Below are 26576 nucleotides of genomic sequence, written 5' to 3'. Positions count from 1 at the left end.
TCGCAATGGCCCCCATCCGCAACGCCAAGGCTATCTACAAGGAAATTCCGCAGGGTTACCCCGAGCCCGGAAAGACGACGGTCTACGATGCTACTGGCACCATCGACCTCGACACCGTGCAGTTGCCCGCCAACTCGGTGCTCATCAAGGTGCTCGTGCTGTCCATCGATCCCTATATTCGTGGTCGCATGAGGGACCCGAAGATTCCGAGCTATGCGGTACGTGTTGCGCGTCGTATAGCTCAACAAAACTCGCTCACAATTCGCACTTCAGCCCGCGTACCCTCTGAACGAGCCGATTAACACGGATGGGATTGGCAAGATCGTCAAGTCGACGCACCCTGACCTCAAGCCGGGCGACATCGTGCGCTCGAAGCTGAGTGCGTAGTTCTCTCCTTAGCTTTGTCCGTCCATCCATCAGTAAAATGAAGCTCGTGTTATAGCTCGACATTTCATGACCTGTGTTATGGCGCGTTGTACCATCAAGCTGCCGAAGTTGCAGCAGATTAAATCAGGCGATAGAACCAGCGGATCTGATTTAGCAGTCCAGGCGGTGGTCTATAACAGATGGACGCACGCTATGAGTTACGCGCAGCGCTTTACGCCACGACACGACAAGGGCAATGATTCACAACACAACTTGAGAAACCGGTCGAACTTTTGAGAGTCGAAAGCGCGTTGGAGCAATGCAGACTGGCCATAAGATATTAAAATACTACTCCCCTAAGCCTGATATACAAGTCGGCGTTCAGGTCCTGTACAGAAAGATGCTTGTTATGCGGCGTTGCAGGCAGTATCTCTACCGCGCGCTCGATGCACTCGATAGGTACAAAGTCGACATCATCCTCCAGGAGCTCTATATAGCTCGAAGCATTGTGCCTGCCCACTGTTCGAAACCGGCGAACGCAAGCCAGCGTGAAGCGCTGGGAACGTACCAAAAGTCGCATGAAGGAGTATACAAGCCCGAATTCTCGCTCATCATCCCCCACCTTAATGAGCACACTGTCGTAGCGTGGCCCGTGGTTATTCCAGTTGCGATTGGTGCGTATGGTGTCGGTGCACGTCTGGAAGCTCATCAAGCAGATATACTGGACAGTGAGGCAGCGGTAACAGCGTATCTTCGGGAAGGAAGCCAGGTAAGCAGAAATGACTGGTTCATCAGCGAGAAGTAGCGCACCGTTGATGTCTTAAGCTCGTCGTCGGGTATGCGCTGATTGTTGAATGATGGTCGAAGAGCCTGTGCCAGCCGTCGCAGCGCCGCGACCGGGTTTGCAATATCCTCGACGTGTTCGTGCAAGAACGTGGCTATGCAAATGAGGTGGCGGTCTGGTGCGGAGAGCTTGAGTCGGCCATTATCGCTGTCCAGATCTGCATCCGGTAGCTCTGCGCCGGTGGAGGCATCGGGTTTGTCGCGTTCTCGGGCTTCTTCCGCAAGCATCTCGACGTATGCGTCATAGCGATCCACCTGAGCTCGGACGCGCAGGATGCATTCCCGCTCCTGCGCCATCCAGATGAGCTTATACGAGTCAGTGCACCGTCAGCAGCAATAAGGCGGATACTTCTGATCGAGATACTAACCTCGTCCGTGACAGTGCTCGGGCGCTTGCTTGACCTTCGGTAGTCCCTTTTGATCTGGGGATGAAGTCGCTCACCCAGTCCCGTTTCGTAGTTGTCTATTGGGCCTTTTCGTCGGATGATATCTGTCAGATGGACGAGTGCGTGGTGCTTTGGCCATTCGAACTTGATGCCGAGCCCTTCTTCTCGGATTTTCTGATAAAGGTAGTCAGCGAGCTAGAGTGGCTTCGTTATCGATGTTACTCACCTGCGTCGCGTGCGCGTATCTCCCGACTGCGTCGTCAAGCCACTCTAGTGTCTCTTCTGTGTGTACCGTGAAGGAAGCGCAGAGCATATGTATGACGGCGAGTGCTCGGAGCGCGCGTAGGATAGCAGTCTCGTGCGCGGGCAAGAGCCCCACGAGAAAGGGAATTATTCGCTGCAATTCGGGACGTAAGTCGCACCGAATACTTCCCGAGAACGGGCGAGAAAACTAGCCACGCACGCGTAAGACTTGGCCCTGCTCGTTGCCGGTTATATACTTGAGCTCCGTGATTCCATTACGAAAGTGGTGGACATTGGGATACCGCGAGCATCCCTTGAAGCTAGGAGAGAAGTACCTTATCAGCAACGTACACCACAGGGAGTGGAACATTATGACGAGGCATACCTCTCATCTAGCAGGTCAAGCGACTGGTTCGGGAGGACATCGAGTAGCCACGGCCACCAGTGCCGCCCCCACTCCCCTTGCTCAATCTGATGCAAGGGATCGGCAATGAACATGTCGAAGACGCTGATATACTGTCCGAACAGTTCGATGAGGGTACTCTAGGCGCGCTAAATGTCAATACCAGCGAGACTCGGATGACGAGGGTAGAAATACCTTGACTGGGCGCAAGGACTGGCGGTTGAGGATATCCTTCTTATCTTGCTGTGTCGTCGCCGCATCTGCTTCCTCAAGAAGTGCCAGTGTCGCGTCAATCGTCCGCTTTTCATGGCGCAAGTTCAAGTTCCAGAGCAGATCACGCGGGACGAGGCACATTGGACAGGTATAGCGACTTCTAGGTCCCTTGATACCGGCAGCGCGACACCTATATATCTCGTCTTGTCAGTCTGTGCTCCCTTGTAAAGCGTAGTCTCTTACATCTCCTCATAGTCACACGAGACGATGATGCAAATAACGTGACCTTTGGCCACCCCATGCGCGACCGCAACATTCACGTACGTGCCAAACTCAATCGCGGTCGATAAGCCTCCGAAAACGGCAGCAAGAGACTGTTGATACACGCCAGCACGATGGAGAGCAAGCTGAGATGACGTATCAGTGGGCTTTCCCTCGACCTTGAGCTATCTCAGCAGCGAAACAACTGGGGGGTGTTGAAAGCTTACTATTGGAAGGAGCCCGACGAGGGACGCTCCCCCTAAGCCGCCCGTGTCGTTTCGGTCCGCTTTTGGGACATTACTTAGCCACAAATGCATCGGCCAGTACTTGACATTCCCGTTGGGCGTGACATGTGTAGCGTCGACATAGACTTGAAGGCAGATCGCAAACGCGCCGGGTTCAAGCTCACCCTGTCAGTGATATCAGCATGGAGTCAGATTTCCGCTTCACCTGGCGCACCTGCAGTGCATACCAGTCATCCCCCGACGAGACCTCATCCCACATCCGCATTATCCCCCCACCAGCGCGCGCCACGAACCGTTGTTGTGGGTAGAGGTGTAGGCGATCCCGTAGTGTATCATCTTCGAGAATTTGATGGATGATAGGGAGGATGGGCTTTCGATAAACACTGTACGTCCTAGCCGCTTCGGAATCTCGCGGGTACTCGACAGTGATGTCCACCTTGGTGAACTATAGAAGCATTTCGAGTCAGAGGGGCAGATAGGCAGCATCGAGCGTGAGCTCACCTGCGCATAGCCCTCGTGCGCCGAAAGATCACGTAGGATGGCGTGCAGCTCGTGGGATGTCCGCATTGTCACGTTGCTTTTCCCATCGGAAGCGCGATGATTCAGTGCGAGCTGTTGGTCGACATACGAATTTGTACATCCATAGCGAATGAAAAGTTCGGCTTGCTCGAAGTTCTCACGAGTACCGAAGGCGCACCACGGAGGTGCCTCGTTTTCAAACGAGTGTGGCAAGATGGGGGGAATCGGAGGTTCATCGTCTGGGTAATACTTTACATTCCGGAGCAGCGAGCCAGGATGGTTCTTGATATATAGCTGCCCATCGTCTAGACGTGCTGGTAGTTCTTCGTTGTCGGTAGATGAATCCGAATCGCCTGACATGGAAGAATCTGACATATCTACAAGAAACTGTGAGTGTCGGGAGCACAACAGTGATGACCACGAGTACATACCGTCTGACTCGGACTCAGAATCAACAATTTCCATGGACTGTTCTCGACCTCGCTGGCGCTTGTCGCGGTGCAGATGTGATTCGGGAGACGTAGATGTAAATGAAGACGGGCGCTTAGGTGCATCCGAAAGAACGGGGAAGACCGATGGTCCCGGGATGCTAGGGGTAGTGGTGATCGCGAGTGTTCTGTTGTGGGCGGCGAGCCCGCTGAAGCCAGGCGAGGGTGTCTGAGATGACAAGGGCTCTTCTCGAGCCGGACAGCGCCTCCGGTGATTCCCCGCACCGTTGCGCGAGATCTGAAACCAACCATGGCAGTCAGGGCACTCCCAGCAGTCAGCTGGCTTCGGTTGGCCATCCCGGCGCAGTCGCGCAAGTCGCTCTCGACGCTGGCGGCTTTCACGCTGGCTTCTACTTCGATGGCTCATGGATTATGCAATTGAAAAGCTGAGAGTTAAGTCTTCAGGTCTGTCAGCGGACACGAGCAAGCCAATGGTCATCGAGGAAGAAGGAAAAGAGCAATCAGCATTGACGGCCTTGCACCTCATGGCGTGCACGTGAGCTCAACCCACGGTAGGTGACAGAATGTCACGACCGTGACGCGCGCCACCGATACTTGTGTAGTCGTCCAATTTCGCAAAGCTTCCGGATGAGCGCAAATGATACTTATTTAGAGGTACTAAAGCACGATGCACACTGTATGCAATGGCGAATACCCTGCTCGCAAGTAATATAGCAGTACACCACGCCGAACAATGGAAGTCCGCACTGCGCGCAAACTACGCATCGCCACCCGCTTGAGGGCCCGTGAGTTGGGACACCTGCAGCTGCGCAGCGCGGTGTTCGCGCTCCTCTGCTGCTGCCGCTTCCCTCTGCCGCTCCTCTTCCTCCGCTTCAGCGTCGAGTCCACGCATCCAATTGTCCTCTTCTATAGCAACAGGATCCCGGCGTTGAACATCGTGATCATCTGGAAAGATATCGCGGTTGAAGAGAAGGAGGAGTGCGTCAGTACGCCGCTTGCTCGCACCCGAACGTTGATGAGCAGAGTTGAGTTTGCGGACTTGTGCTTGATAGAAGTTATTGAACTTGAAGTCCTTACTCCCCTTCGCGGTCAGCTCGGGCTGGCAGCTCAAAACGAAATACGCCTGCGGCCTCGTCAGTAGAGGGAGGAGGTGTATGCTGCAGCAAGGGACGCACAATGGTTGCAGCAAAGGCGATCATGGGGAAGGTGACCTCCTTGATACCGAGTAAGTCGGCGTACGGCGTGCGTGCCTTCTTCGCAGCCTCGCCGGACGCAACCGCTGCTTTCCCTCGCAGAATAACGCGAAGAATCTGTACCAAAAGTGAGAAATCAATGCGGCAGATGCATAGACCGACGAACGTACCCGTAAAATGCAGGCGTGCCGCATGTAACCTTCCAGTCGGTCCGTTATTGTCTTGGGCTCTCGATCGTACAGAAAGCGGTTGTCCTTCAGTAGCGTCTGCACCATGGGCAGAAGGGCGCGCTTCTCCTTGTTCTTGAACTGGAGGGTGGGGAAGTCGGTGGAGGAGACATCAAAGATGTCATGAGCGATGGATTGGACGACCTCGACGGCTTGAGATCGCATTTGCCGTTGTCCGATGCGGATCTGTGGAACACGTCAGAGTCTACAGTGCAAGTAAGAGGTTAAGGCGCACCTTGGCAACAACAGCTGACTGCTTTAACGCTGGGCGAACATGACTGGGCACGCAGCTGACAATAGTCGCAGCCGCCGTCTTGATTTCCTCGTCTACTTCCTCCTCGATCTCGTCGTCTGCTTCGCCATCGGATACAGGTTCCTTCGACGCCCCGGGAAGGTAGGCGAGTGCGCGGCGTGGAGTCCACATCATGTACTTGAGGGTGACGAGCTTGCCCGCGTGCAGTGCCGCCTCCTCGTTGCCTTTGTCCGAGCGGGCCTTCTTAGACGGCGGTTCGAGATCCTCGCCATCGGGATGACCTGGGTTCTGTTCGGCGAGCTGATGGCGGGCTTCTTGAAGTTCAGCTGCAATGTTCTTCAGCTCACCGAGGATGCGCGCATTCTCTTGTCGTAGGCTCGCGTTGTCCTTGAGTGATGCCTGCAATGCCTGCATCTGCGTGAGCAAGCGCGCAGAACAACACAGACTGACGTACATACTTCAGCCTGGCGCTTCCGCTTTTGGCGCCTTTCACGCTTCTTCCTCTTCTCCGCTTCGAGCTCCTCTGGCGTGCGCGTCTCTGCGGTGGTATCAGGTTCGTCGGCCATGGTGGAGGAATACAAGGAATGTGTGGGCATAGTCGCACGATGGAGCTCACCGCGCAAGGGCTCGAGGCTGGCTCGAGACGCGTCGGTGGTTGCGATGCAGGCATTGTGGCGCGACAGCGCAGCGGGTGACCCTCCATTGTGTTCTAGTCCCCTTGTGGCTGTCCTCTGTGTCGTGCTGGCTGTGATAAGGCAAAATCGTCAGCTCAGAGTTGACTTCAACCATCATGGCGAGCGACTTTCCTTTACCCAGCGCCGTAAGCCGGATGTTGCTCCGCAAGACCTTCGTGCATGCTCAAAGCTCTTCCCCAAGTACGGGCCCCGTCCAGAAATGGTTTGGCATAACCGGCTGTACGAAGCCAGGTCGGAGTGTTGGCCGCTCACCCCGGCAGAGGGGGAGAAGCGTCCTCGAGTCGCGTGAGTTCTCAGTTCAACCCGCTGTTTAATAGCAGCTCACAATCGATAGCCTCTGTGTCCAAATCTTCACTAGTGGTGGCCCCTACGGTACGGATATATATCCGTCGTCGACTCTCCTCCACCGTGAAGGACTTGAGGCCTTCGAGGAGACACTCTCGTATTGGTTGAAGCCAGAGGTGCGTTCAGCCAGTAATGGGACCATCCCTACGACCAATCAGGCATCTAGGTTCGTGACGCGTATACGGCGGATAATGCGAAGGTCGATGCTGCCTTCGTCACCACCTTCTTCCCGAAGGATTTATTTGTGCATGACCTGTACCGGGACTACACGCAAAAGCCGGTGCCTTACGACAGCATCGATGTACGCCTGTACGACCGTGAGTCTGACGACTTTGCACTCCTGGAGGCTATGTCCACGTACCACTACCGGGAGGTGGTGCGCGAGAGCACACTCGAATCTCCGCCGATGTCAGTGCGCGACATACCCACGACGATGCTGAACTTGGACACCGATCGCGCCACCGTCGAAGCTTTTGGGATCGGCAAGAAGTTGGTTGAAATTGTACAGAGCGCTCTCGTCCGTCTTGTCTTCCGCGACTACGGCGGGGCGGGGCGAGCGATGGACCATCTCATTGGTTGCGCGAGGGCGCTTCGTTACCTTATCTCCGCGCGCGAGAGAGCTGCCGAGCGGGGCCAAGAGTTGTCTGCCTACGACCTAGTCTAGACTTTGAATGGAATTCTATGGGACTTGTACAGACATCGTCGGAGAGAATACGAAAGGTGAGGATGGCTGGTGAAGAGCGCGACGAATTCGTGGCGTCGTTTCGGCGGATGCCGTGGGAGGGTTTATTTGTAAGCGATCTGAGCGGAGTCGTACGTTGTGTCCTGCCTTCATGTACGTTCAAGCTCTTAGGCTCAGGTAGGCGGTGCTGATTCCTTCCTCGAGCGGCGGGCCTCGCAACTTGTGCGCGCGCTGAGTCATGGCGAGAAGTACCTGCGGCGCACTATGGAGCACTCCCTCGACGCCCTCCTCTCGGATGCCTCTACGAGGCTCCGTTTTTTGACGTCAAGACTGTACTGTACGTCTACCTGCACCTCGCTTGGAACAGTACTAACACGCGACGCAAGGCCGTCAAGCTCTCACCTCCGTCCTACCGCTGGTAAGTGAGCGATGATTGTCACGTCTGCGATCCTGTACTGACCCCATCCCAAGACTCTTCGAAAGGGATCATGCCCGACGGCTCACTTCCACCGCCTCGTGCATTTGGCACCACTGGTGAGTGTCGTAACCATGCTGACCCCTCGCACGATACTGACGTGCTTCATACAGAACTTCGAGCGAGAAGGGCTCGAAGAGGGAGACGGAGGCGCGTTGATTGGCCGGCGCGGAAGGTAACGACGACGGGAGCGATGAAATCCCAGTGGAAGGACAACCTAGCGCGTGTAAGGGACTTCGAGGCAAGCACACCACTTCTCATCCGGGTGATCCCTTCATTGACTATCTATTACAGGCTTGTCATACATGGCCCCATGCCGCACGCCACCATCCCTGCTCCTGGTCCACAAGACCTCGTCCCCGTCGTATACAGACAGCACGGCAGCTGTTCAAGATTGCTTAGAGGCACGCGGTGCTCGTCGTCGACGCAGGCATCCTTTCGTCCATTAGAACTACTTCTCGTGGTCTTCGAGTACGTCATGGTCTCTATATAGTACTGCAATACATTGTTTTCATGTTCTGTGCGTTTCTGGTGCTAAACAATGTGGATTCTGGTGTGCCCCGGGGACCTGGCACACCGCTAGTGAGGTAAGTCATAGGATTCTGGTTTCGCTATAGCAAGCATTAAGAGTTTTAGACGTCCATTTGGGCTAAATTACGTGCCTCTGCATAGTATAGCAGATCACGAGATGCGGCAGGTGAGGCTACGGTAAGCTCGAGCAGAGGCGGGAAGTGCTCTCCCCCGCCGCAGGACCTTGTAGTCGTCACTACAAGATCTCGTAAGAAGCAGCGCCGTCGAATGAAACACAACATGAGAGGGCCCGCCACATGTTGTCGCGGGGCATAGCAACGCTGGGCGAAGTTATAGCACATCATTGCAAGCGAAACCTGTTGTAGTCATACGGACAGCAGCCCATAAGATGCAGATAATATTTTTGCAGGAATCAGCATTATAGCACATTTTAGCGAGCTATAACACGGGGTGCCGCTTTTCCGATGTCACCCTCGTCAATTCCGTTCATCACCCTCGTCAACCTGTATCCTCCATCCCTCTCGCCCCTTATACTGTTCCCGCTCGTTTCGGCTTCGATCTTTCTTCGCCAGCTCGCAACTTACACCCCGCAGAGCACGAAGAATACACCATCAAGACCGCTGAGGAGCTTGCGAACCCGTTCGCGGGCGTCGAGGTTATCAAGCCGCACCCCAAGGTGCCGCTCTCGCTCTACGTCGGCGTGGCGGGCATGCCGGGGAAGACGGCGCACAACGCGTGGCGCACGTTTGCGAAGGCGAAGAAGGTGCGTTCGACGCTCTCACCTAAATCGCGGACTCGCTCCCTATAATCCGCGCCTTGCTAACAAATACTCACTCTTCCCCCTAGGGCGAAACCGCCTTCGTCACCTCCGGCGGCGGCCCTGTCGGCTCCATGGTCATCCAGCTTGCCAAGCAGGACGGGCTCAAGGTCATCGCATCTGCGGGCAGCGACGAGAAGGTAGCCTTCATGAAGGAGTGCGGCGCGGATGTGGCGTTTAACTACAAGACGACATCGACGAAGGAGGTGCTGGACAAGGAGGGGCCGATCAACGTCTACTGGGACAATGTCGGTGGCGAGACGCTGGACCTCGCACTGGGCGCGGCGGCCAACTTTGCGCGCTTCATCGAGTGTGGGATGATTTCGGGCTACAACTCGAAGGAGGGGGTGGTGTTTAAGGTGCGCTCCGGTCTCCTACGTTTTCGATTCTCGTATGCTCATGGTCTCTCAGAACATGGTCAACATCGTCGCCAAGCGCCTCAGTGTCAATGGCTTCATCCAGTGGGAGATCGAGGCGCCGTGGAAGGAGGACTTTGAGAAGACGGTGATCCCGCGCCTCGCGGACGGCACCTTCAAGTACAGCGAGGATATCTCGCACGGCCTGGAGCACTCGGGGCAGGCGATTTTGGACGTGCAGAAGGGGGTGAACAAGGGGAAGAAGATTGTGTTGGTGGCGGAGGAGTAGATGGTCGATCAGTGTGCGTAAAGGGGAGTAAAGGTCATAAAGGCCTGTTGTAACACTAGCTTATAATCCACGCGAGGGCATGCACATAGCTTGTCTTTCAACCGCACACCTGCTGGACTTGAGCGCACTGATGAACGTGAACGTCTGCTGAATATGCGCGGCCCGGAACCACCGTCAATGCCCCAACTTCGCCGGCGCGTCCATTACCGGTGAACTCACGTGCTATTGGTGTCCTGCTCTCTACCACCACCAGGCCTCCTCTCCAAGCTTCAGATACCTCTTGCCGCGCCTTCTCGTCGCGTACTTCGCTGCAGAACCTGCGAAGAGCCAGCCGGCTACAATCACCGCTCATAACCGACGGCCCGGACCGATCCCCGCACCTCCTTCCCCCGCCCGTCATTCCTAGTGGAGTCTGCTAGCGACCGAACCTCTCTACAAACCACGACGAGCAGCCCTTGACTTTCTATCTCGTACTGATCCTATTTTGCTTTCTCATCTACTTCAATCCCTTTTTGCTATTACACTTCTTTCCTTCTTAGCTTCTCCACGTCTTCCCCAATCACCTTCAACAAAATGTCCAAGTCCTCAGCGGTTCGCGTCAGTGACGCCGTGCTTGGTGCTTTTGCGCATGTGCCCCCCTCTCCTACGGTCGATCACCTGGTTAGGCTGCTGAGCACCTGGGGTGGTAGCGAGTGAGTGGTTGGAATGTGGTTCATGATGCAGGGGAACTGACGCGCCGAACAGCAAGTTCTTTGCAGTCAGTAGTCAGAGCCTTCCGTGTCTGACAGCTGACGAACCACGCACCTAATGCAGCTCGTCCAATACACCCTCAAGCTCCTCGTTCCCCTCCTCCACTTGCGCGCGCGGCTGCAGCACCGCGCCGGGATGAGCAAATCGAACACGAGCGGAGTCGCAGTGCGCGCAGGAAAGCTCGCCAGCACGATCGGCGACGCGCGCCGGCTGTGGTCGTTCTGGGGTGCGTGGTCTCATCTCTACTATCTTCCTCACGCGTCCAAACCACTAACCACCCCACCTCAATCCAGGCATCCTTCCCATCTTCCAATGGCTCATCTCCCTCGAGCGCACGCCGCAGCCTACCAAGCGTCTTCACAACATCGAGCGCCTGCAGGGCTGGTCCATGCTCGGCTTCTTCCCCCTCGAGCAGCTCTCCTACCTCATCTCAAAAGACGTCGTTCCCGCCACCCTTCCCGCGCCCGCGTCCTTACTCCCCTTCGCCTCCACCTCCTCCAAGCTCGCCGACTCCAAACTCACCAAGCCCATCGAGGTCGACGTGAACCGCCTGGGCATGCTCTCGTGCCGCTTCTGGGCCGCGTACGTCCTGCTTCAGTTCGCGCACATGGAGGAGGATAGGAAGCTGCTCGTCATGAAGCACAAAGCGTACAAGCGCGCGGGGATGTCGGCGGCGCAGAAGCGGGAGCTGAGGGCCAGCTGGGACGCGCTGTTCAATCAGTTCGTGGCAAACCTGGGGTATTTGCCGATGACGATACACTAGTGAGTGCTTTCGTCTGCTTTGTGAATGAGGAGGATGCTGACGGTGTATTGTAGCTCGCTGGAGAAGGGTCTGTTCAAGAATGATGTGAGTTTTCGGGCGAAGGTATGCGCGAAGTCGGACTGACGCGTATATGCAGACTTGGGTCACTTTCTTCGGCTGGGTGGCCGCGGTTGCGCAGTTCTACTCGGCTTGGAAAGCTACCGCGCTTCCGTCTGCGAAGGATGCGTCTCTTCCTGAGGAAGCACCGATGGATCCCGAGCCTCTAGCTACTGCAGATGTGCCCACGGAGAAGGCGTGATAGTTGGTGGCTTCGTCTGTATTGATCTACACTCGTTCATACTGTAAATTATTGAGATGCTTCCTTCTTGTCTCTTCTACTGGCGCAGCAGCTTCCGTTCAGCATCTGGACCATCTCTGAGGGATGCAGAAGATTGCTCTCAGGCATGAGCGGCGCGTCTGACGCCACAAAACATTTACCTCCGTCGCCTCATCATCGTACCCCGCGATCTCAGCAGCACTCTGCGCATATCCCTGACGATCGCAACGCTTTTGCCCTGCTACCATGTCGCTGGACATCCGGCCGCGCTCCTGCATTCTGGGGTGTACAGCACGCCGATAATGAACCTAAAGAAGACGTTCACGAACACATGGACGCCTTGAGGCTCGCCAAAACCGGTACCGGGGTCGACACGCACCTTGACCTCTTCTATATCCGTTGCCACCTTCCCCTCTATCTGCTGAATGTCTGCGACTGCTACGATCACAGCTACAGCGACTCCGCTCGGCATAGACTCATACCAGACGCTGGTCGTCGAGCCATGCAAGGCCTCTGAGGAAGAGTTAACGAGGACACGGGCCGAGCGATCCAACACGGTGACGACAGAACCGAAGACGCTTACGGTCGAGCCAAGCGCTGGGCAGCATATACTCCGCGACGCAGAATGGCCGACATCGGTCAAGCCCGAGGACATGCGTGTTACCTTCATCCCCCCATTGTTCCTCCAGCGGCGCGTCTGGATCCTCGACATCCTTCGCAATGAGAAAGTTACCGAGGTGCGGCTTCAGACATGATATGCTGTATTCCCATCTAATCTCATCTCGCTTCCCTCCCAGGTCCTTGACGTCGGCTGCGGCGAAGGCTCCCTCCTCTCCACCCTCTGTCAGCCTGCACCCTGGCTCGATCCCCCCGATGCGCAAACGCGCGCTCAGCTTGACATCGACCCCGCACTCGAGGCGATCGACGTCGGCTGCGACGAGATCTCCAACCTGCACATCCGCAAGGTCACCGGCCTCGATCTGTTCACGTCCACGCAAGATCTCGACTTCGCGAAGCTGAGCATCGCGCCGCCGCGCCAGGAAGAAGACCCGTACGGTTACAATACGTGCGCCCGGTATGAGAATATGGAGGCGCGACTGTATCGAGGGGGCTTGGAGGTGGTGAACGATGAGTTTGTGAATGCGGAGTGCATTGTGGCGACAGAAGTGTACGTGAGCATCGCAGGTGTGATATTCTAAACTGACATATCTTGCAGCATCGAGCATCTCGACGTCTCCATCCTTCCCTTCTTCGCCCCGGTCCTGATGGGCGTCTACCACCCACGCCTCTTCCTCATTACTACACCCAACTACGCCTACAACGCACGCTTCTCGCCTCCTCCCGACCCGACCCGGCCTGAAGTGCGCCCCGGTGGCTACTCCGACCCCACAGGGCGCACAGATCGTGTCTTCCGACATGCGGATCACAAGTTCGAGTGGACAACGCCAGAGTTTGAGGCATATTGCACCGGGGTCGCGCAGGACTGGGGCTACGAAGTTGCAGAGATGAGCGCGGTCGGCCGGGCGATGGAGGAGGACCCATGGGGTCGGGAGAACGAGTTGGGCTCCGCGAGCTTCGTCTGCTGCTTCCGCCGGAAAGACCTGCCAGCAGACGAGCGCCAAGAGCTCGCTGACAAGGCGCGCCGGATGGTCGACGAACTCGCTTCCAAGCAAGTCTCGATCGGCACCAAGCACGAGTTGCTAGACGATGTCATCCACCAGGCAGACGACGCAGCTCGCTGCCCAGCCTCGCTCGACGCTATCGCGGACAGAGTAACGACCGCGATGCGCGACATGGGCACGCGCTACGTGCGGCTTGAAGAGCTCTGGTTCAACCGGGCGATCAGTCGCATCTGCGGCGGCTGGCTCGAGATGCTCGTCTGGGCCGTAGAGCGCTCGCCCGACCTCGAGCTGCGCCGGCGCGAGATCAACACGCACGACGCGGACGAGGTCGGCCGGTCGTACTGGCACATCGAGTTCACCGGCCTCTTCTCAGAGCCGCCGACGCCGGTGTGGGATGGCGGGTTCGGGGAGGGGGAGGAAGGGGACGACGAGGACGAGGACAGAAGCGTGGATCTGATTCCTCCGGACTGGGAGCCGAGCGAGAGCGAGGCGTGGTCGAGCAGCACGGAGGGGGTGGAGGGCGACGTGTCGGAGGCGGGGCCGTCGAACTTCGTGCGCGGTCCCGGGACGAGGAAGCGGGGCTTCATCGTCGGGTCCGAGCACAGCGGGAGTGGGTGGAGTAGCGAGGATGTGGAACATAGCCCTACGAAGGGGTGGGGAGAGCATGGTGGGTGGGACGTGCATGGTGATGGGCATGGAAGGCATGATGATGCGGATGGGGAGGACGACGAGGGCGAGGACTGGGGCGACTCGGAGGACAATAGCGGATGGGGTGGAGGGTGGGGTTGGGATGTGGAACCGGAGGGGAAGGGGAAGGCGCGTGCGTATCCTGTAGGACATCTTCCGTTGGACAGCAGCGCTAGCTCGGCCGCGGGGTGGGATGGGGATCAGAGCGATGGGTCGGATACGAGTTGAGTGTTCTGCCTTTCTAGGATCCCTCTACCTTGAAATGTTGTTTGTATGTACCTCGTTGTTGCTATTGGTTGTCTTGGAATACTAGTGCATACAGTTCTCTCTAAGGATGTTTGCTTACTGAGCGTCGTTGGCAAGAGTTGTATGACAAGCGACTTCTGAACTGGCCTCTAATGCGCATCTGCAGCGCGCGATTCTGACGCAGACGCGCACCATGCGGATAACGTGGTTGCTCATAGGGACAGAGGAGTATGCAATATTACAAGAACATCCCTGAAGACCTGCCCATCGAAAATACATACGCGTATTGAACACAAGTGAATCCGCAGCCTGTGCAACAAATACTATGCGAATGTCCCCACCCAACAACTGGCATCAAATCCATCACGCCTCAATCACCTACTGCAGCGTCGAGTTCTTGCGGTTACGCGGCGACGTCAGCCCAGACGATTCCGGGTCGGACAGAGAAGTGCGTCTGAAGGCTCCCGCCGACGAAGTCCTTTGTCGCTTCGCCGCGCGCCCCGCTTCCTGCTCGTTCGTTTCGTGTGCCACAACCGTCTCCTCCCAGCTGTTCAATCTCATGCCCGCGTCTTCGCCCGCAGGGAGCGGTGCCAAACGGGAGGGAGACCGTAAGTCAGACGCCTCCGCGTTCTCCCCTTCGTCATGCTCCTCCGTGAACTCCTTGTGCGCCCCTTCCTCCGCCCCTTCCTCCTCCTCCTCCTCCTCCTCCTCCTCCTCCTCCTCCTCCTCGACGTCTTTCTCGTCTTCCCTCGTCACCGCCGAGCGCTCAAGGATGGTGTTGCTATGCGAGGTACCCCCGCCGTAGTTTTGATGGAGGCCCAACTCGATAGACGCGCTGGGGTTGCCCCGCTCCATCTCCGCCCGTCGCATCGCCGCCTCAGCCCATTTCAATTCGGCCTGAAGGTCAGCCCGCTTGTCCGCTTCCTCTGCCAGAGCTTTCCTGTAAACCGCAGTGACGTGGAAGGGGTCTCGCGTGTGGTCCGGGTCGTGAGGCGATCGTTGTCCATGAAGACGCTCTGCTCAAGTATTCGCCTCCAAATCTCATCAAGCTTGTCGTAATCGCGCAGATCTGTAGGAGCCGGTGGGTCAAGGAGCGCGTCCGGTCTGTACTTCTTGAGCGCGGTCAGATAACGAAGCCAGTCGGCGATCAGCTGCTTGTAGGAGTCGATCCAGAAAGCCAGTCCCGGGGAGACGGAACTCGAGGCAATATTGTCCTAGTACAAAATCTCCAAGAAATGCTGCTTTCATACCGCCGCCCGTGGGGATGCCGTCCACGAAACTGTAAGCCAGAAACACGTCGTCCACGATAGCGAGAGCGTTCGCTCTTGGGATGGGCATATACAACGTGATCATGTATACGCCCACCCAGAACAGGGCCTCCAGGTCGTCCTGGACAGTATGCAGGTGAGGGTGCATGTCCTGGATTTTTACGGACATGAACATCCACGTTCCCTGCATGTGGCTCAGTCTCACTGCGAATGTCGTGACGAGGAACTGCTTACCGTGCGTTCGGGTTGGCCAGAGCTGTTCGGTATCTGCGCCAGAGAGTTGATGTTCGGATCCTTCTCGCATGCCTCTACTCTAGGCATCGGTGCGCATAGATCCCAGTCCGTCAAGATACCCCTCTTTGATTTAGGATCGTAGAGGATGTTCCAGGCGCTGAAGTCTCGGTGGAGCTTCCGGCACCTGGATACGGCCATGCGATGACCTAGCAAGTGGTCAGATAAGTGACAGAAGGACAATAGGAGTGGCGTACAGGTGAACACATCGTGCATTATCTGAAGCAGATGCTTCGACGACTCGAACTCCCATAGAGGTCGCCCAAATGTTTCCGCCAGGCGGTGGTGTATGCGCGGATGGTGCGGCTTACGCTGCCCCCTGTTCCACGACGCGTTGACGAACTCGTGTGTTCGAGTCTGCTGGGTCGGCCCAGGGAGATCGCCGCCGCAGAAGAGCGTGGGCGCGAACTCTACTTTCGCCTCGTTCAGCTGATCAATGACCACCGACTCTGGTATGAGCTTGTTGCTCGACCGCCACGAGTCCTTGATCCAGACGATCTTCTTCTCTTCCGAATCCCAGGCTGGATAGCCGCGGGTCGCGCGCGCGCGTAGCCCGCGCTGTTGAACAGTTGGTGCCCAGATGTAGTACCAGCGGAACCCCATCGCCGGTTCGCCATGCTTGACAGGCACACCCATCTTGCGAATGGGCTCGGCGATCTGAGTCTCGTCGGGGATATAGGACTTGAGAGCATCTCTGGCGACAGCCTCCTCTTGCGCATCATCCGACTCCCGAACAGACGTGTCAAAGCCCTGCTCCTCGCGGCTGAGGTGATCGAGGCGGAAGAAGAAGTCGTTCAGGCGGTTCGGGTACAACTTTCCAGTCCATTGTGTGCAATCTGTCACGATGAGACCATCGTGATCGGCTCGGATGAGGCGGAAGTAGTGCTTTGTGAAGAAGAGGAAGAATGAGAAGCAGCGAGGTTGGCGTGTGTGGATCTCCTCAACGTATCGCAGGACCTGATCTATCGACTCGCTGTTATTCGTCGTGACGCGAGATTCGGGGTTTGCCATGTCGCAGAAGATGTCCTTCTCACGCTTCTCCTCAGCGCCGAGTGCGTCTTTGCGAGACTGAGCGACTTTGTCGCCGTTATGGATGCCTTCCAAGGTGACCCCTATATATGTACCGTCGCCTACGCCACAGGCCATCGCGTCGGGCTTCAGCTTTTCGCCAGATTTCGCGAGTTGGTCGGGGTTGTTGCTGGAGTCCAGGAGGTGGTGCTTGCGTATCAAGGACTTCGCGCCGTCAAGCTGCAGTGGTGGTCAGTCCGATTACGAGCCATGCGCTAAGCAGACTTACCAAGATGGAATACAGGTCCGCTTCTTTGCAGTCCTCGTTGACACCGTAGGTGTATTCGGGGGTCTCTGGGGTGGATTTTCGTGGTACGAACTCGTGAAGGAAGTCGTCGATAGGCATAGGACCGACACAATAGCTATACAGATTCGCAGCCATGATGTTCTGTGTCTGGAGAGCACCAGGGTGTGCAGCTTTCTATGGTCCAACCTGCCGGGTACGCAGCTATATCGGAGGGCTGCGGTCGAGCAAGGTCTGGACGGTCAGACTGGGAGGGAAAACGCGAGGAGTTTCGGTGGAGGCAGCGGTGGCAGCAGCAGGACGGGTTAAGGGGCTTGAAGCTCGCGGCGCGGTGCTTATGCTCACCGTTATAAAAGATGTCTGTAGCCATAGACGTCTCCTATCAGTAAGAGGGCAGAAGTCGGGAGAACAGGAAGTACGGACTACTGGTGGTATGAGAAGAGCCTACATACCCTTTGTGGGTACCGAACTGTCAGAATCGGCGATCACCGAAATGAGTTACCACCACCCCGCATCCAGTCACCTCTGTCCTTCCCTCGACCCGTTCAAACCTGAAGTGCGCCCCCGGCGACAACGCCGATACTATCAATGGGCGCACAGATCGTATTGTTTTACACGCTGACCTCAGATCCTTAGGACGACGCCTGAATTAGAGGCGGACTGGGGTCACGCAGGATTCCGGCTACTATGAGGTAGCGGAGATGAGCGCAGTAGGCCGTGCAATGGACGATGATCCTTGGGGCCTATAGGACGATTTTTGTTAAGCTAGCTTCGTCTGTTGCTCTCGCGGGCAAAGCTTGCCAGCGCATGCGCGCCAGGCACTCGCAGACAAGGCGGGTCAAATATGCTAGTCGACGAACCCGGCTCAAACCGAATTCACATCGGCACGCAGCACGAACTGCTCATGTTGCAATTGTCTACCAGGCCGACGAGGCAGCCCAGCACACAGCTTCGCTTGCCGTCATCACGTACGCACTGACGATGCGCGACATGAACAGGCGTTGTGAAAGCCTGCAGGAGCTCTGGTTCAAGCGCGCGATCAGCCGAATATGCGGCGCCTGGATTGAGAATTGAGACGCTCGGCTGGGCCGTCGAACATCTCTCCGACCTCGAGCTGTGTCGGCGCGAAATCACGATGCACGATGCAAACGGGGCCGCTCGTACGAGGCTCGGAGGCCGCTCGTACTGGTACATCGAGTTCATTGACCTGACCTCGGAGCCGCCGACGCTGGTAAGGGATGGCGCGCTTGGAAGGGAGCGCGGGAAGGGGGGAAGGGGGAGGGGACGACGACGACGACATGGACGTTACAAAGCAGCAAGCCCGTGACTTCGGTCGCCCGTCCGCAGTCAGCCTCTATTGCGGCCAGCATCCATCCGTACTTTTGAATGAAGATCTTCAGGAACACTGCGGCTCTTCGCTCCCTTTGTCAAGACCAGCATGTCCAGCTCCACTGCTCCATGCACGCCGTGCGTCCGTCGACTCTCCCCCGCCTATCACTCGCGCGCGGCCTCGTAGCCTTCGCCCTCCCGTGCTCTCGCCTCGTGTGACACACGAGCGGGGTGCCTGCCTTTCATTCTGGTACGCTCTAAATTATCCCCTCACGCAACCGCGCATGAGTTCCTGGTCGTCACGAGAGGTGGCGGGCGCGTACTGCGAGTAGACTGGCCCGCTGAGCTGCAGAGGCCTGCATTTATTTTGGTCGCTTCTGCGCGAACCTTGGCTACGGGCGCGCGCAGCAGCTTTGCGGACATGCACTGCGATGGAATATCGTCGAACAAACGGGGCTGGGCGTAGGTCTGTCATTCACATGCGCCCTCGAGGGTCTGGAGGGACCAAGCAACGACGATGGTTGGTGTCGGTCACCCGACAATCCCACGAGGACGGACCCTTCGCGTATATAAGGCTTTCCTGCGTTGAAGGCTGACCATCGGACAGCTCACGACCTCATACCAGCTTTCAACATGCAGAGCTTCGCCATCCTCTCCGCGCTCGTCTCCGTCGCCACTGCGCGCACCTTCACCGTCACCAACAACTGCGCCTTCACCATTTGGCCGGGCTTGTTTACCGACCTCAACGCGGGCACCGTCGTCCCGGACCAGGCGACGGGATGGGAGCAGGCCGCCGGCGCGACCGTGACCTTCACCGTCCCCGACGGGTGGACGGCGGGCCGCATCTGGGGCCGTACGAACTGCGACTTCAGCACCAACCCCGGCCCGACGTCTTGCGAGACCGGTGGCTGCAATGGCGGCCTTGAGTGCGATCGTAGCTCTGGAACGGGTGTGCCACCCGCGTCGGTCGCGGAGTGGACGCTCAACGCGGCGAACGACCAGGACTGGTACGATGTCTCGCTTGTCGATGGTGAGCTCCTCGCTGCTTCACCTAGGCAATCACTCAATACGCTCCTCGCAGGCTTTAACCTTCCCATGGCCATCACCTTGTCGGCTTCCGACTGCCACACCGCGAGCTGCCCTGCCGACCTGAACCCCAACTGCCCGGCAGAGCTTCAGCAGCTTGGGGCCGACGGCTCTGTTGTTGGCTGCAAGTCCGCTTGCTACGCTAACCTCGATGGGAACCAGTACGTGCTTACCTCCCTTTTACCGCTGCCCCTGCTCTTCGAATACTGTCGCCGCCCCCTTCCACTCTTTTCCTTGAATCATACTGACACCCTATGTCAGGGCCGACTCCGCCAACTGCTGCAGCGGCTCGCACAACACGGCTGACACCTGCCCGCCCGACGGTGTTCAGTACTACGACTACTTCAAGGACTCTTGCGAGGACTCCTACGTCTATGCTTATGACGAGTCCTCTGGCACCGCTCTCTGGACTTGCCCGGATACCAACGCGGCTGGTGCGTCCATCTCTCGCATTATGTGCATGGGAAGCTCACCAGATGGCAGACTACACTCTCACCTTCTGTCCATGAGTATCACTATGTGGTTCGTAGGGTTTCAATGGAAAAGTGCTATTATGTTGTACGGCCGTTCACTCTGGTTGCGACAATATACCAAGGTTACTTCGACGTGACGATATGAGACTGAGTTAGGAAGTACAGCTGTCGGATGTCCGCGCGTACATCCAGACAGGCTGACGGCCATGCGAAGGTTGAAATATACTCTGGACCAGGAGCAAACCAGGAGCGGAATCGAACTGGTGATGTGTGCGGTCACCAATGTCGGAATATGCCGAGATCAAGATCAGGCGCCGTTCTTGTCCCCAACCGTCGTAGTCGTTCAGACCAGAAGAGATATCGCGCATTTCCAAAGTCTCGGTGTTTTCTGGTCGTGAACGATGATCCTGTGAGGGTTATTCACGCTCGCGGACGATGAGAGGCTTACAGGCTTTACTGCCCGCAGCCCAGACACCTGCGACGACTATCTGTGCTCGTGTCTCACGCCCCTCGAGCTCGTTCGCTACTCGCGGACCTGCAAAGATGCCTACAGGGCCGTGAAGTCCCACTTCCAAAGAGCGTACAATCTCAAGCGCACCCTGTCGCGCTTCATGTCCGCCGACGAAGTTGACCGCTTCCAGCTGCTGCAAAGCGAGACAGGGACAGTCATATCCGGATCTGTCGCCCTCCAGTTCATGGGGAGATATGAGTTTACCTCGTCTGACCTCGACATATACACGGAGCATCGCTACGCGAGGCGCATCGGCGACTTCCTGATGTCTCTTGGGTACCAGTATAAGCCGCGCCACACACAATCGCCCTCGTTCACCGTCGAAGTCGCGCGCGATGAGTTGATCCCTGGCGTCTTGGCTGGCTTCGCTGGTGCGGGAATCTATGGCTCGAATGCCATGTGCGGCGCATACAACTTTGTCAAGCCCAACTATCCGGACGATATGATCCAGCTCATCACAGCGCGCTTCGGGGTCATGGACCTCATTCTTGATTTCCATTGCAGTATGTCTTCACTAGTCTGGTTGTTATGATGCAGAGCTGATCTTCGTCTAGCTGCCGTCATGAACGTGATCACGCATCGGAACGCGTATGCGCTGTTCCCGTACGAGACTTATCATGCAAAGCGCGCGCTGGTCGCGCGCAAGACCCCTGCTCGTCGCGAAGAAGCAGCACTCGCTAAATATCAGACGCGCGGCTGGAAGATACGCAAATCTGTGTACGACGCAGAGGCCGACGACCCGAAAAGGGAGTTCGGGCAGGCCACTCGTCGCGTCGGCGACAAGATGACATGGGTCGTGCCGCTTAATCAACGAGGCGAGCACAGCGCGTTAGCCATCGACACCGTTGTGGGGAATTCGTGGACCTTGATGTACCACGATCATTCTTCCGATCTATATGGGCGCCCCACGCAAGGGTACGCGAAGATGATGCGGCACACTGTCCCGACTGGGCAGGAGCGTTGGCGGCAGATTTACACATTCGCGACGTCTGCGCACCATACGGTCTTCATGGCTTATTTGCGACACATTCAGCCTGATGAGTCGAAGTGCGTTCGACAGTCTTCCTTTCTTCCTGTGCTCATGGCTGCTACAGACAGAACGACGCCGACGTCGTGCGCGCAGTGGAGATGTCTTATGTGCGACTCATCAGGTCCGACAGCGAAGTCATGGATGACTATGGGACCATTGCACAGGTGCAGGCAGACTATGAGGAAAGGCTGTTTCGCAGCTACGCAGGCGAGGAGGTTACCAATGCGTCTGATAGTGATGATTCTTCCAACTGAGATTTGGGTATGGTATGATTGTACGGCACAGCTTGAATTAGACTGTATGATAAACTTGAGAGATACTGAATGTATAGCATGGACCATCTTACTCTTCAGATAACGGTAGCGTGAGGTAGCATACGCTCCCCATATTACTCTTTGGTTGCTAGACATTAGTAGCTGGATGTGTATACCCAGCGAAAGCGGAGGCGAAGAGAAAAGCAGATCAGCGTCGGTAACTTCGACCCACGTTGATACAAGTATGCTTCATCTTCCACTGTTTAGCTCCAAAGGTCCTGCCGAAGACAGAGAGTTGGTAAGGCGACCTTTAACCATCGCCGAGATACCGGCACACCTTTGTGAGGTCGAACACTACATTGCACATTGCTAGGCGATTCATACACCCAAGGTACACAGCGGCTAGCGAGAAGAGCTATCGAATAAGTACAGCCAAATTACACGACGTGCCTAGGAGGTAGATACAAACGAGATGAGATGCGGAAGTCCGAGTCGTCCCGTGAAGAAAGAGTGGTATATACGTGGTAGCTTGAGACCACCATAGAAGCGCGGGACGATAGATGGAAGGTACGTGGAAAAAAGGATGCGTGGTGCTACGTAGGGATTTAGTAGGGCACTCGACCGCCCCTTAGATCTTCGACAACAGTAAGCCAATCAACACGTAGACAATCGTCGCTGGCGGTGTGACGACGCAATACGACCAGAAGATCGTGCGGCTGATGAGGCGCTCGAAAGCATCGCCCGAGGCTGCCTGTGTGATCTGCGCGAGAGTAAGGGCGGGTGGGGAAGAGACCAACAGGACGTTGGCGACGACGAAGACAGGGCTAGAGGCAATTGTTAGCATGATAATTATGAATCGAGACAAGTTGCACGCTCACTCTTCGAAGACACTATGCCAGTCGTACTTCGCCGCGAGCGCCATCAGCGGCATGAGCACGAGCGGCGTGACGACCATACGAGACAAGACTGCAATGGCCACCGTCCTCGTCTCCCCGGGCGTCTTTGGCTCCGGCTCGCGGATGACAATGCTGCTACTCCTTCGCTCCTGAAGCTCCCCGCGCCACCACGCCGGGCGGAAGACATTCCTCACGCTCCTCGCCCATCCCTTGATACTGCTAGACTTGCTCGCGCTTTGCCCCTCCTGCGGCTCCTTGTAAAAGTACGCGCCGAGGACGACGAGGGTGAGAGGGATGGAGCAGTTGCCGGCCTGTGTGAGTGCGCCCTTGATGGGCTGCACGTGCGCCTCGAGCGTATGTTGAAGTGGTCGGACGCAGGCGACGATGACGCTGGCGAGCGCGGCCCAAAGCGGAACGGTCATGAACTCGTTAAACGCGGCCCACGCGCGGCGCAGGTAGCGCGGCAGGCGGTGGAAGAAGCCGTGCGAGTGGTGTTCGGTGCTGGCATGTTCGTGATGGTGATGGTGGGCGTGAGGCTCATCGGAGAAGGGCTTGGCGGGGTCGTGGTGCAGGGGGAGCGTGGTAGACGATCCTGCGGACGTGGCGGGGGCAGTGTCGTCCTCGAATTCGTCATCCGAGCTTGTAGGGGAGGACTGAAGTGGCGAGCCGGAGGCAACTGGAGTGCGCACGGAGGGCAAGTCCGCGCTCGACTCATTTGGGGAGTTGGGGAAGGACTTGTAAAACGTCGTGCGCCGACGGACCGGCATCCCGGGCCGACCGACAACAGGCGGGGGCGCGCTCGTCATTCCGTTGCTTTCCAGCTGCGAGGAAAGGCGCTCGACAAGGAGCGGGGTGCGCTCGTCGGCCTCGCCATCCTCTAGTTGCGGGGCAACCTCATCATCGGCTTGGGAGAGAAGACGGACGCCGTAGGACCAGCGAAGGACCATGCCGAGGGTGGAGTAGAGGACGAGGTAGGTGAGGGCGCGGCCAACCATCGCGTTCTTATTGTCACCTTCGTACCACTTGAGGCCTGGTACAGTGACGACGAGGGATTGCATGAGGGCGATGGGGAGGGAGTTGGAGTTCATGAACATGGCGGAGGCCATGGAGAAGGCTCTGAGGGAAGATTAGTACGAAGGAGGGGAGACGATGGACGACAGGAATTGTTATTACGGTGAAGGAGGGAGCATTACACACCTTTGCGATCGCTTGAGGCGGAAAATGAGCCCCAGGACGTATGCAACGACCATCGAGACGACGGTGACGATCACAAAGAATATAGGGATGACCCATAGTTCACGAAGCTTGGCTGGAAATCCCGGTCAGCACTCGTCCTGCCATCTGACACGTCCTACGCACCTGGCGACAAGAAGAATGCGACCTTCGAGAACAGCAGCGCAGGGGTGAAGAGTGAGACGTTCAGCCGATTTAGTTGCTGTGATGAGGGGAAACAATGTTAGCCGCGCGCCTCATATCTAAGCGACGCGCACGCACCTTCTGCGTCTTCTTATCTAGCACACCCTTGCCAGCCAGCACATATCCGCAACAACATAGCAGGAAGACCTCGAGGATGGACTGCGCGACACAAACAGTGAGCCGATCACCCTACACCAACCCGAACGACGTCAACGCACGTTGAAGACAGTACCAAGCAGCGGCGCGATAGGATTGGCCGTCATCAATAGGGGAGAATGAGCAGTGAACGCTGAGGGGGGATAGACGCGCGGGCGAGATGAACGTCGGAGACAACGAGGAGAACAGCCCAGACGCTGTTCGGTGGCGCCAGGTATTTATTAGACTTTGCAACGTGCGCGCCGTTCCCAAGCCCGCTCCCCATCTGCTCATATATACGTCACGGTCGCGGCCCTAAGGTCTGCGGCACCTCGGATCCCTTTCGACACGCCCCCTCGACGGCTGGCAGCTCGTCGGGCGCGGCGCGAAGTTCAACGCGGACGACGGGGGTTGAACGGGGCGGACGAGCTCAAGCGCGCTTTTGGTGCGCACGTGCGATGGTGTACTATCGCTTGGCGCTCAGGTGGGCATTGAGTGCGGCGCGGTCATCGCGTTAGGCGTCGTGTGTTGAGCGGCGTCAAGGCTGCGTTGAGAGGCACCAAGAGTGCCTAAATCGACCACGAGAGCCTTTAAATGGCTAATGACGAAGGAGGGATCGTGTATAAAGGGCGAAGGCACACAAGCGCCTGCTTGGCATCGCAGTGAACAACAGCCGCACTGGACCGACCCCATCGCTGTCAGATATGGGGGACGGGGTGGAGGCCAGCGGAGGTCTGCTGGCGGACGATGAGGAGGACGGGTCTGATTCAGGCAGTCCGCCGCTCCCGTCTTCAGGCACTTCGGATCCTTCGCCCGCACCTGACAACTAGAGGAATGTGGGGCTCACCGAACGCGTCGCAGTAGTACAGGGATCGACGACGATGTGCCCAGGAGAAGAAGAATAACATCTCATTGCTTTTGATACGGCCATAGGTCCAGTCAGTCCGACAATAAATACGGTTCCCCAGGTTCATTGGATCAGGATCATCCACGCCAGGATGAAGTAGAAGAGTCTGAAAGGCGAAGTAAGTAGGGGTGTCACAGAGTATGAGTCGGACAAGTGCATGAAGCGCCCGCACCACTGGACAAACAAAAGGGACAAACAGATGGACGAGCAAACAACAGCAAGCGGCCAAATAAACAGACCAATTAGACACTCACAACAACGGGTACACGGCCAACAGTATCCTCTGTGGCTCGATTTTCGTCCCGTCCAAGAAGTTTACGGAAGCCCATATGCACCACGCCCATGCAAGGATGGCAAGCGGGGCGCGCACGTAGATAACGTGGACGAAGCAGGAAATGAGGGCGGCGAGGTTGAGAGGTGCGATGCAATATCCGAGGGTGCAGAGGCCTTGGAAGAAGGAGCTGAGAGGAACGTCAGTGTGAGAAAGGAGGTTTAAGTATGACGGAGGGGGCTGAGTATTTGCTTACACTCGACCGCCGAGAAGCTGTGGAAGTACGATTAGTGCTAGTAAAGGTTATAGAAGGATGCGCGCGCACCTTGGCTTGTATTGTTACGACTAGAGAGCCGAGGGAGCAGATGACAACGACGCCGGTAAAGACACCGATGGACTGATTCGGGGGAGCCTAAACGAGCTCATTAGGGAGGGCGCGTATGACGGTGCATCGGAGGACGTACATTTATGCTGAGCATAATACCAAGAGCGAGGCAGAGGATGAGTGGGCCCCAAAGATCCCAGTCCCTGAGAGATGGGGTTAGAAGACTCAGTAGGCAGCAGCATGTATATACACTCACTTGAGGACCTCGCGGCCCGTGGATTTGCGCGGATACAGGACATGTATAAGTTTGTTGTAGATGGACAGCGCGTCGCGCGCCTGGCCGCGTATCAGTAAAGCTCGTTACGCCGCCAACAGTTCACGCACAATCGTCGTCCCCACTGGTTCATCAAGAGTATCCTGCCCCGTATATCTGCATCCCCCACCCATCAGCCATACCGCCGACCGATCCTGACACGTATCCTGACCTCGTCTCTACCCTCACACCACCGACAGTCGACCTAGTCGCTTGCGGAGCCGCGCCGCTCGAGCTCCCAATGTTCCCCGACAGCCCTGAAGGCCCGGCTGATGAAGGAGGCGCAAGTTGCTCCGGTTCATGCGCGCGCGTCTTTCCCTTGTCGGCTACCGGGCTCGCGAGGGCGGGGTTGGTGAACCCGGGCATGTTCTCCTCGTCGTAGTCATCATCATCGTCGGCCTGGATGAACTGCGACGAAGCAGTAAGGGGTGTGCGCTGTGAGTCTGAATTATCCATCGTCCGGTGTGGCGTTCGTGCCAGAGAGCGGGGGACCGGAAGCAGAGGCGGGCGCCACGCGAGCCGGCGTGACACGCGTTCGTGACATCACTTTGTCACTGCGCGCTGACGCGTCGCGCGAGATCCCA

The 26576-nt window shown here is 57.1% G+C and overlaps 9 protein-coding genes across 9 annotated transcripts; 6 read left to right on the top strand and 3 right to left on the bottom strand.

Annotated features, from left to right (window-relative positions):
- Positions 1-5: 5 nt before the first annotated feature.
- SCHCODRAFT_01193333 (NAD(P)-binding protein) lies at positions 6-9897 on the top strand (the record flags this gene model as incomplete). The annotated part of the gene is made up of 5 exons (XM_003027263.1): positions 6-224; positions 274-379; positions 8923-9092; positions 9176-9505; positions 9558-9897. The coding sequence occupies 5 exons, from the start codon at positions 6-8 to the stop codon at positions 9789-9791; spliced, it is 1059 nt and encodes a 352-aa protein (XP_003027309.1). The 3' UTR covers positions 9792-9897.
- A 127-nt stretch (positions 9898-10024) lies between these two features.
- Positions 10025-11674, top strand: SCHCODRAFT_02642982 (uncharacterized protein). Its single transcript, XM_003027262.2, has 6 exons — positions 10025-10483; positions 10536-10548; positions 10605-10767; positions 10835-11303; positions 11358-11388; positions 11441-11674. The coding sequence occupies exons 1-6, from the start codon at positions 10365-10367 to the stop codon at positions 11600-11602; spliced, it is 957 nt and encodes a 318-aa protein (XP_003027308.2). The 5' UTR covers positions 10025-10364; the 3' UTR covers positions 11603-11674.
- Positions 11675-12273: 599 nt separating this feature from the next.
- Positions 12274-14157, top strand: SCHCODRAFT_01107153 (uncharacterized protein; the record flags this gene model as incomplete). The annotated part of the gene is made up of 3 exons (XM_003027261.2): positions 12274-12357; positions 12418-12788; positions 12837-14157. 3 exons carry the CDS (start codon positions 12274-12276, stop codon positions 14155-14157), a joined length of 1776 nt encoding a protein of 591 aa, XP_003027307.1.
- A 160-nt stretch (positions 14158-14317) lies between these two features.
- Positions 14318-17361, bottom strand: SCHCODRAFT_02693547 (uncharacterized protein). The gene is made up of 6 exons (XM_050346855.1): positions 17032-17361; positions 15932-16982; positions 15678-15883; positions 15451-15627; positions 15189-15389; positions 14318-15099 (listed from the first exon to the last, which is right to left on the bottom strand). The coding sequence occupies exons 1-6, from the start codon at positions 17182-17184 to the stop codon at positions 14554-14556; spliced, it is 2334 nt and encodes a 777-aa protein (XP_050197433.1). The 5' UTR covers positions 17185-17361; the 3' UTR covers positions 14318-14553.
- A 195-nt stretch (positions 17362-17556) lies between these two features.
- On the top strand, positions 17557-18202 carry SCHCODRAFT_02110154 (uncharacterized protein). The gene is made up of 2 exons (XM_050341827.1): positions 17557-17738; positions 17796-18202. Exons 1-2 carry the CDS (start codon positions 17734-17736, stop codon positions 18118-18120), a joined length of 330 nt encoding a protein of 109 aa, XP_050197432.1. The 5' UTR covers positions 17557-17733; the 3' UTR covers positions 18121-18202.
- Positions 18203-19008: 806 nt separating this feature from the next.
- Positions 19009-19970, top strand: SCHCODRAFT_02519161 (Osmotin, thaumatin-like protein; the record flags this gene model as incomplete). Its single annotated transcript, XM_003027260.1, has 4 exons — positions 19009-19405; positions 19457-19622; positions 19723-19895; positions 19945-19970. 4 exons carry the CDS (start codon positions 19009-19011, stop codon positions 19968-19970), a joined length of 762 nt encoding a protein of 253 aa, XP_003027306.1.
- Positions 19971-20250: 280 nt separating this feature from the next.
- SCHCODRAFT_02642970 (uncharacterized protein) lies at positions 20251-21957 on the top strand. The gene is made up of 4 exons (XM_003027259.2): positions 20251-20343; positions 20401-20948; positions 21000-21492; positions 21540-21957. Exons 1-4 carry the CDS (start codon positions 20336-20338, stop codon positions 21727-21729), a joined length of 1239 nt encoding a protein of 412 aa, XP_003027305.2. The 5' UTR covers positions 20251-20335; the 3' UTR covers positions 21730-21957.
- A 75-nt stretch (positions 21958-22032) lies between these two features.
- On the bottom strand, positions 22033-24605 carry SCHCODRAFT_02642967 (uncharacterized protein). The gene is made up of 6 exons (XM_003027085.2): positions 24260-24605; positions 24120-24200; positions 23985-24060; positions 23823-23934; positions 22608-23741; positions 22033-22553 (listed from the first exon to the last, which is right to left on the bottom strand). Exons 1-6 carry the CDS (start codon positions 24302-24304, stop codon positions 22358-22360), a joined length of 1644 nt encoding a protein of 547 aa, XP_003027131.1. The 5' UTR covers positions 24305-24605; the 3' UTR covers positions 22033-22357.
- Positions 24606-24849: 244 nt separating this feature from the next.
- Positions 24850-26502, bottom strand: SCHCODRAFT_02642963 (Yip1-domain-containing protein). The gene is made up of 8 exons (XM_003027084.2): positions 26165-26502; positions 26064-26109; positions 25936-26015; positions 25819-25882; positions 25680-25766; positions 25611-25627; positions 25338-25544; positions 24850-25189 (listed from the first exon to the last, which is right to left on the bottom strand). Exons 1-8 carry the CDS (start codon positions 26446-26448, stop codon positions 25147-25149), a joined length of 828 nt encoding a protein of 275 aa, XP_003027130.2. The 5' UTR covers positions 26449-26502; the 3' UTR covers positions 24850-25146.
- Positions 26503-26576: the final 74 nt, after the last annotated feature.

This window comes from Schizophyllum commune (assembly GCF_000143185.2).
Source record: "Schizophyllum commune H4-8 unplaced genomic scaffold SCHCOscaffold_14, whole genome shotgun sequence".
Taxonomy (NCBI): domain Eukaryota; kingdom Fungi; phylum Basidiomycota; class Agaricomycetes; order Agaricales; family Schizophyllaceae; genus Schizophyllum; species Schizophyllum commune.
This window is presented reverse-complemented; position numbering and strand designations above follow the sequence as displayed.

Excerpts from the sequence above, each read along its gene's own strand:
- SCHCODRAFT_02642982 (XM_003027262.2), top strand. The coding sequence starts at position 10,365 with ATGTCCAAGTCCTCAGCGGTTCGCGTCAGTGACGCCGTGCTTGGTGCT. Across the intron at positions 10,768-10,834 it reads CCGGCTGTGGTCGTTCTGGG|GCATCCTTCCCATCTTCCAA; the intron begins GTGCGTGGTCTC and ends ACCTCAATCCAG. Across the intron at positions 11,389-11,440 it reads AGGGTCTGTTCAAGAATGAT|ACTTGGGTCACTTTCTTCGG; the intron begins GTGAGTTTTCGG and ends GCGTATATGCAG.
- SCHCODRAFT_02693547 (XM_050346855.1), bottom strand. The coding sequence starts at position 17,184 with ATGGCTGCGAATCTGTATAGCTATTGTGTCGGTCCTATGCCTATCGAC. Across the intron at positions 16,983-17,031 it reads CGGACCTGTATTCCATCTTG|CTTGACGGCGCGAAGTCCTT; the intron begins GTAAGTCTGCTT and ends CCACCACTGCAG. Across the intron at positions 15,100-15,188 it reads GGCGAATACTTGAGCAGAGC|GAAGCGGACAAGCGGGCTGA; the intron begins GTCTTCATGGAC and ends GCTCTGGCAGAG.
- SCHCODRAFT_02642970 (XM_003027259.2), top strand. Across the intron at positions 20,949-20,999 it reads CATTCTTGATTTCCATTGCA|CTGCCGTCATGAACGTGATC; the intron begins GTATGTCTTCAC and ends ATCTTCGTCTAG. Across the intron at positions 21,493-21,539 it reads ATTCAGCCTGATGAGTCGAA|ACAGAACGACGCCGACGTCG; the intron begins GTGCGTTCGACA and ends TGGCTGCTACAG.
- SCHCODRAFT_02642967 (XM_003027085.2), bottom strand. The coding sequence starts at position 24,304 with ATGACGGCCAATCCTATCGCGCCGCTGCTTGGTACTGTCTTCAAC. Across the intron at positions 24,201-24,259 it reads TGCTTGGTACTGTCTTCAAC|TCCATCCTCGAGGTCTTCCT; the intron begins GTGCGTTGACGT and ends TGTGTCGCGCAG. Across the intron at positions 23,935-23,984 it reads CGCATTCTTCTTGTCGCCAG|CCAAGCTTCGTGAACTATGG; the intron begins GTGCGTAGGACG and ends CGGGATTTCCAG.
- SCHCODRAFT_02642963 (XM_003027084.2), bottom strand. The coding sequence starts at position 26,448 with ATGGATAATTCAGACTCACAGCGCACACCCCTTACTGCTTCGTCGCAG. Across the intron at positions 26,110-26,164 it reads GGTGTGAGGGTAGAGACGAG|ATATACGGGGCAGGATACTC; the intron begins GTCAGGATACGT and ends TGGGGGATGCAG. Across the intron at positions 25,767-25,818 it reads GTATTATGCTCAGCATAAAT|GCTCCCCCGAATCAGTCCAT; the intron begins GTACGTCCTCCG and ends GAGCTCGTTTAG.